General features: G+C 43.4%; 1 protein-coding gene across 1 annotated transcript in view; it reads left to right on the plus strand.

The window, feature by feature from the left end:
• Positions 1-6834, plus strand: part of LOC145410963 (uncharacterized) — a 106933-nt gene extending 100099 nt beyond the window's left edge. The window contains exon 2 of the mRNA XM_080281019.1: positions 6302-6834. Coding sequence (XP_080137145.1) covers positions 6302-6769 — 468 coding nt within the window. The 3' untranslated portion in view covers positions 6770-6834. The remainder of the gene's footprint in view (positions 1-6301) is intronic.
• Positions 6835-7984: the final 1150 nt, after the last annotated feature.

Below are 7984 nucleotides of genomic sequence, written 5' to 3' on the forward strand. Positions count from 1 at the left end.
ACCACTAATACTACTACCATAGCCAAAAATACCACCACTACAACCACAGCAACAACCACACCCCCTACCACTACCACAACCACCAAAACCATCACCACCACAAATACTACCGTTACTATAGTTCTTTCATCTTAACTTGGCCTAAATTTTCGTCCTTTTGTTGCTCAGTGGCAGAAAAAGACAGTGCTACGGCTCTACCTCTTTTCCATAGCACTTCTTCGTGACTAGCCTCATCTTTTAATATTAATCTCTTGTTGTAGCTTAGTATTCAAGATGGAGAGAGAGCAGTTTTAGGCCAAGTTAGAATGAAAAGAGTGTACCACATCCACAACCACCACAGCTACTACCACAGCCACCACCACACTCACCACAAACCATCATCACACCTACCACCACCGTCAGCAACCACACCCACCTCCACCAACCACAAAAACTACCACAACAACCACATCCACCACCACCAACCACAAAAACTACCACAACAACCACACCTACCACCACTATCTCCATCCACATTAACCACACCCACCAGCACCACCACCACCATGACTAGCCACAGCACACCACACTCTTGCCTATGATCATTTTGAAAGAACATAGGCTTACTGGAGAGAAATCCGAAGTGGCTGACTCTCTCTCTCTTTCTCTCTGGTTTGAACGTAGGATCGCTTAAAAGAACTGGACGGCTGGTATGCATATCCGGTTCGATTTCTCTTGATTTTTCGTCGTGATGAGAAGGGATTTGATCGTTTAAGAGGTCGAAGAAGGAGGTTTAAGATGCAGGTATACGTTGTTTATTTATTTATTTATTTATTTATTATTTTGTGTGTAGTGACGGTTGGTAACGGTTTATAACGGAAAACGGTGCGGTTATTTGAAGGGCGTTTGATTTCGCTTCTCTCTCTCTCTCTCTCTCTCTCTCTCTCTCTCTCTCTCTCATGGAAGGATTTGATTGTGGGATATCTTAAAATCAGAGCCTTCAAATTTAAAGTTGAACAGTAGCCATCTTGTTACTGACGGTTAATGACGGGTAACGGTTAGATGATTTCAAATTTCGTTTCGTATGGATTTTTCTTTGGCTATTAGAAGCGATTACGGTACTGTATAACGAAAAATATCTTAACATAGCATTACTTGATAACCGATAAAAGCAAGGATTTCATTAAACGATACCCCTGTCGGACGTTAGGTTGTATTGTTAGTGATTATGGAATTACGTAACACCGCATCTTTGGCAATTTATTCTGTGCATTACATCTCAGTATCCTGTTATTTGTTATTGATGTAAACTATGTCGATAGCTGAAATAACACACCGAAGAACATTAGGGCGAAAAATACAGAATAAATCGCCAAGGGAAGTGTATTACGAAGTCTCCTATAAGTCCCGTTGTCGTAACTGCACAAGACTACTCCATTACTTGCAGATTGGCCGCCAGAGATCGAGCCGAAGTGAGATTTTGCGATAACCCACTCGGACATGGTTGGGCGGTAATTGAACAAGGTGATATCAGATTACGATCGATTTCTCTCGTCAAATTGTTAACTAAATCGCGGGAAAAATGAAATGGCAGGCGAGTTTTTATTTTATTTTATTTTAGTTATTATTTATTTAGGGTCAGTATTGTTTTTATTTTCGATTTTTTAAGATCAAATGAGGTGTTATTAAATTTATCTAATATATAAATCCTTTTTTCTTATTATTTTTTTTCTTTGTTAGCTTCATAAATGTATTGAGGTTAGAGAAGGCGCTTAAACTGGGCTGGTAAGATGTATCCTGTAATCCCTCCCGTAATCCTTTCAGTAATCTCCCATTTAGTCCCGTCAGTAATTGTTTCAGTAATTCCTTAAGTAATGCCTTCAATATTCCCTGTAATCTCTTCAGTAATCCCTCCAGCAATCACTTCTCTGGTCCCTTCAGTAATCCCTCCAGCAATCCCTTTCTAGTCCCTTCAGTAATCCCTCCAGTAATCCCTCAAGTAACCCCTTCAGTAATCCCTCCAGCAATCCCTTCATTAATCCCTCAAGTTATCCCGTCAGTAATCCCTTCAGCACCAGATATCTTTCCCAAGTCGAAAGTAATCCTGAGAAACCTTCAAGCCTAATAAATCCCCGGGCCAGACATGTAAACGGATTATTGACCGCGACTGTACAATAACCGCCATGACCGTTTTCCCAAGCGCGTTCCCCTCGCTACCCCGGAACGCTCACTTTACGACGACTTACGGTATCGCAGAACGAAGGCTTTCCCCTCTTGCGATATTCCGTTACGACATCCTTGAGATACGATAACTTTCCCTTTGTAACTTACGACACCTTGAGATACGATAACTTTCCCTTGTAACTTACGACACCTTTGAGATACGATAACTTTCCCTCGTAACTTACAGCACTAGAAATAAAATAACTTTCCCTTATAACTTACGACACCCATGAGATACGATAACTTTCCCCTGTAACTTACGACACCTTAGAGATACGATAACTTTCTCTTGTAACTTACAGCCCCCTTGAGATACGATATTTTTCCCTTGTAACTTACGACACCCTGAGATACGATAACTTTCTCTTGTAACTTACGACACCTTTGCGATACGATAACTTTCCATTGTAACTTACTACACCCTAGAGGTACGATAACACCCTTGTAACTTACGACACCTTTGAGATACGATAACTTTCCCTTGTAACTGATGACACCTTGAGATACGATATTTTTCCTCGTGTAACTTACACCTTGAGATACGATAACTTTCCCTTATAACTTCCTGCACCATTGAGATACGTGACTTTCCCCTTGTAACTTACGACACCTTAGAGATACGATCATTTTTCATCGTAACTTATACCCATGAGATACGCAAGTTTCTCCTGAGAACTTACGTGCTTTGAGATTGGACATATACGAGCATAGACTTTAGAATATATTAATTTCCCGTTTTCCTGTTGCTTTTCTGTGTTATAAGGGAAGGGATAGTAACAGTCGTAGCCCCAGCCTCATGTGGACGTGAACTCTGTGGACTGCAGTCGGAAGTTCGTCTCCTGCAACTCCACCATCCATCTTTCGGGGGATAGGGAGTGGAACTGAGGGACGTTTGTATAACCGGGCAGTGCAGCCGCTCAGTTACATCGGTGCCACCACGTGAAGGCGTCCTCAGTAAAGCACCACGGAACAGATAAAAAAAAAAACCCACTCCCAACTCGCATCCACTTTACTCCCCCCTCCCCCCCCAAAAAAAAAGGAAAAAAAAAAGAAAACGGAAAAATAAAGAATGTTAGTTTTCGTTACCTCGATGAACTTATTTCTTTCTGACAGACGGATGCACCCCCCCAAAAAAAAAAAAAAATTAATAATAATAATAATAGTATATGATTTTTTCCCAGAGGTATATGATTTTTCCCAGAAGTTTTTCCAGCCAATATATTTCTCCAACATTTGAACAATTAAGAATTCTCATAGTATAATATATATACTTTTTTTGACCTAAGATTTTCCTTGCGAACTTTTTTTTTTTTCCTTTGAGCCTGGAAAAAATGTATTAAGGATAGATTTTTTTTCCCATATCATGTGTAACTTCAGTATCCATTTAATCCTCTGACTTACAATTTCCGTCATCAAGAATAAAATAAATAAATAAATAAATAAGTAAATAGAATAATCAGCGCTTAGTGTGAATGTACAAAATGGAATTATGACGCTAGCCTTCCACTCCACTGGCCTGATTTCTTGTGTTTTGCGGGGACGGCTTAGCGTTGTCAGTGTCTGTCCCGCATCATTGATCCACGTCCTACTCCCACCGCCTCCCACACCCACGCCAGCACACTGAGCCATCACAAAACGCTGGGTGAGTGTCTAGTGCAGCGCTATTTTCGGACAAGCCTGAATAAATGCAAAATTCATGAGTGTCGCTTCCCCGCCGGCGAAAGTGTCAGGAATTTCACAGGATTTTCACCCATGGGTTTTTGCCGTAATTATAGGAAAAGAAAATCAGGTGATATTTCGACATACGATATTCCGAATTACTGATATTTCCAGTTTGCGATACTTCCAATTTGCGATATTCCGAAGTAGTGATATTTCGTATTTGCGATAGTCGGAACTACTGAGGTTACGAATTATTGGTATGGAAAGATTCACGCATATGCAATATATTATTTCTTTTCGTTCAGGGGTTTGACAGCGCTGTGAAATATTGGAGAGAGAGAGAGAGAGAGAGAGAGAGAGAGAGAGAACAAAAAGGAGGGATTAGTGAGAGAACAAAGGCGAGGGAGAGAAAATGGAAATGAAGGAGGAAGAGGAGAACGTGAGGAGGATTGAGGAGGAGGAGGAGGAGGAAGAGGAAGAGGAGAAGAAGACGTGAGGAGGAAAAAGAAGAGGAAGAGGAGGGAATAAGAATGAAAGTCAACGGAAGGTGGGAGTAAAAGGAAGAAAATTAAAGAGAGAAGAAGAGAGAAAGAGAATTGCGAGAGGTGAAATCGGAGACAAAAACAAGGAGAAAGTCAGAGGTCAAGGAGAGAGAGAGAGAGAGAGAGAGAGAGAGAGAGAGAGAGAGACTGGTAAAATTAAGGAGAGAAAGGTAGAAGTAGAAAGGAAATGAGGTAGTGAAAGTGGGAGAGAGAGAGAGAGACTGGTAAAATTAAGGAGAGAAAGGTAGAAGTAGAAAGGAACTGAGGTAGTGAAAGTGGGGGTGAGGGATAGACTGGAGGTGAAAGGCGTTGAGAGAGAGTAGTAAAAAATGCAGTGAGAGAGAGAGAGAGAGAGAGAGAGCGGGAGGGGATAAAAAACAATACATCATTTATCTTGGAGAAGGAGAAAGGTAAAGGAAAAATGTAAATCAGAGAGAGAGAGAGAGAGAGAGAGAGAAATGTATCCCGTCCACTTTCACTCTCCGCCACTTTCTCTGCATGACACGACCCGAGGGGGGTTGGGGGTCAGGGGGGAGGGGAAAGGTTGGGGGTCACGCATGGTGGGGCTGAGTCAGGCTACAAAACAAGATCTCTCTCTCTCTTTCTCTCTCTCTCTCTCTCTCTCTCCGTTTTCCGTCTGTCTCTACCTGCCACTATCTCACATTCTGTCTGTCTCTGTCTGTTTCCTTTTGGTACATTTCTATCTCTGTCTTTCCGTCTGTCTGTGCTTTTTCTCTCTAATTGCATCTCTTCTTGCTTGTCTGTCTGTCTGTCTGTCTGTCTGTGTCTCTCTGTGCTATCTAAATTTCTAGCTATTTTTCTGTGTCTTTCCCTCTCGTCTTTGCTTGGAACTGTGTTTTATGTGTTGAATATATGAATGAGATATGGAAGGTGGTCCGCCCATGAAGGAAGAAGAAATATAAGAAGGAGGGAAGGAAGGAAGGAGTGAAGGAAGGGTACCAAGAAGGAAAGGGTGAAGGAAGGGTACCAAGAAGGAAAGGGTGAAGGAAGGAAGGAGTGAAGGAAGGGTACCAAGAAGGAATGGCAAAATGAAGCGAGGAGTAGTAGGGAGATGGGAAGGAAAGGGGGTATTTAGGCAAAGTAAGGGTGAAACAGGGAAGGTAGGGTGGCAGGGAGTTTGCGTATAAAGTAAGGTAGGGTGAGGCAGGGTCAGGTAGGACGTAGGGTGAGGCAGGGAGGTAGAAAGGCAGGGTGATAAGGGAGATGGGGGGATAGGGAGTAGGGTGAGACAGGACGATAGAGGGAGGCAATGGAACGAGAAGGTAAGGAAAGGGGGAGGAGGCAGGATGATTCAGAGGGGTAGGGTGAAATTGGACGATGGAAGGAGGCAGGGGAGGTAGGGTGAGGCAGGGTGAATATGGCGAGGCAGGGAGATGGAGGGAGACAAGAAGAATGGTTGAGGCAGGAGCTATTGTTGTTGTGATATTGTTCTTTCTTTTTTTTCCTTTCCCCACTGAGGGGCAAAAATCATTGTGTTGAGAGAGAGAGAGAGAGGTGACTCAATAGTGTATATGGTTGGTGTACAAGAGCTTAATTTTAGCATGTATGTGTATGTGTGTGTGTGTGTGTGTTTCGTGTTTAATGTTTGTACATTTGTTTGCTTTGTACCTTAGCGTTTTACTGTATAACACTGCACATTAACGTAACACAATTGGTCTTTTATATTTTTTCCTGTTGGCATCAGTTGTAACACTTGATCTTTCGCATTGTTTCCTGCCGGCATTAACGTTAAGACATTTTATTCTAACTTTTTCATGCCGGCTTCAGTTTCACCACTTGGTATGTCTCTCATCTTCATGCCAGCATTAGTTACAACATTGAATTTTCTTGCCTTTTCCTGCCGGCACTTGATTTTCATATTTTTTGTTTCCAAGGTCGCGTGTCTTCTGCTGGTGGTGTTGGGCGTGGCGTGGGCTGAGCCAGGGAAGGGCAAGGGCAAAGGCGGGGATTACGACGACTACGATGACGGCTACGGCCACGGCGGATTCGTAGCCCACAAGACCGTCCTGACCTACAAGCCGGTCACGGTCTCCAAGCCGGTCGTGGTGCAGAAGGAGGTGGTGGAGCATCACCCCCACTACATCAAGAAGCCCATCCACGTGTACCCAGCCCCGAAGCCCATCCTGGTGCAGAAGCCCGTAGTCCACCACGTGCAGGAGTGGAAGTTGGTCACCGTCCCGAAGGTCACATATCAGCCTGTCTGGGTGCACAAGATCCCGGTGCACCATGACGAAGGGAAGGGCAAGGGCAAAGGCAAGGGCAAGGGCTACGGCGGGCTGTTTGGCGGCAAGGGCAAGGGCAAGGGCGGCGGTGGCTATGGCGGTGGTGGCTACGGCTGGTAAAGAACAAGGGCAAGGGTTGTTAGGCTACTTAGTCTAGGGCCGGACCCTCTGATAGTTAGCGTAGTGACAGGCTGGGTTTGTAGGGACCTTGTTAGCTAATGGCAGGCTTCCTAACGCCTCTTCCTTAGCGATTTATTTACGTGTTAAAGCTTAGAATTATACGATTTGCATATTCCCACAAATTCAGAATGGGGGTATCTTATTCCACGTTATTATTGTTATTAATGACTTGTTATAGATTACATGAATAACATAAAAAGTGTATTTGCTTCATCTTAGATTGTATTTTGGTGATTTCGTTATTTGTATAGTTTTTAAAAATTATTAAAGAAAGTATTTAGGCCATTTTGAGATTGCACAAGTTTAATAACATTCCAGACATAGGTTACACACACACACACACACACACACACACACACACACACACACACACACACACACACAAAATTCACATATATTCAAAAATTTACTGATAAGGAAGAGTTAATATGGATAGCCTCTGAAGCTGACGATACTGGGTTCCTTGGACTCACAGCTGCCTAAAAAACCTACCCGACCCTCATTCTTGCCATATTCTACTCCATATACCAAATGTATCCACCCGTCATGCCCCCACCCCCATCGTTTCACCCCCTCCCTCATAACGCCCCCCATTACCCATCACCTCCAGTTCTTCCCCCTTCCTCTCCATCCATCACCCCATCAATCCACTTCTCTTTTTCCACTGCCATAGCCACTTCCACTACTGCCCATACTCACAGCCCCCCCCCCCTTACCATGTCCGCCATACCGACAGTCTCTCTACCATAATGTCAATCTCCACTACCATACCCTCTGACCCCCCTTCCCCACTCCCCACCACCATATCCCACACTACCGTAGCCCTGCCCCCTTGCCCCCCTTCCAACGCCCCCCCTTGCCATACCTAGGCTACCATTCTTCATCTCCCATCCCCCCACGATCCCCAACCATCAATGCAACTCAAGAAAAGGGGGGCACCATTTGTAGTTGTTATGGTTTCTGTGGTAATTGTGTTTTTTTTAAATTGTTATTTCTGACGTAAAAAAACGTCCACTACCACTGCATGTTGTTTTTGTTTATTGTTCTTTGTACCATGTTAAGTTTTTTTTTCTTTTGTACCTCAGAGAAAATATATGTATGTTATTTTCTTTGTTGATCTTGTATATATAGCCATTTACCTCAATGCATTTTTTT

This window comes from Coenobita brevimanus, chromosome 87, assembly GCF_032717465.1.
Source record: "Coenobita brevimanus isolate Jiangsu-jjx chromosome 87, ASM3271746v2, whole genome shotgun sequence".
NCBI classification, from domain to species: domain Eukaryota; kingdom Metazoa; phylum Arthropoda; class Malacostraca; order Decapoda; family Coenobitidae; genus Coenobita; species Coenobita brevimanus.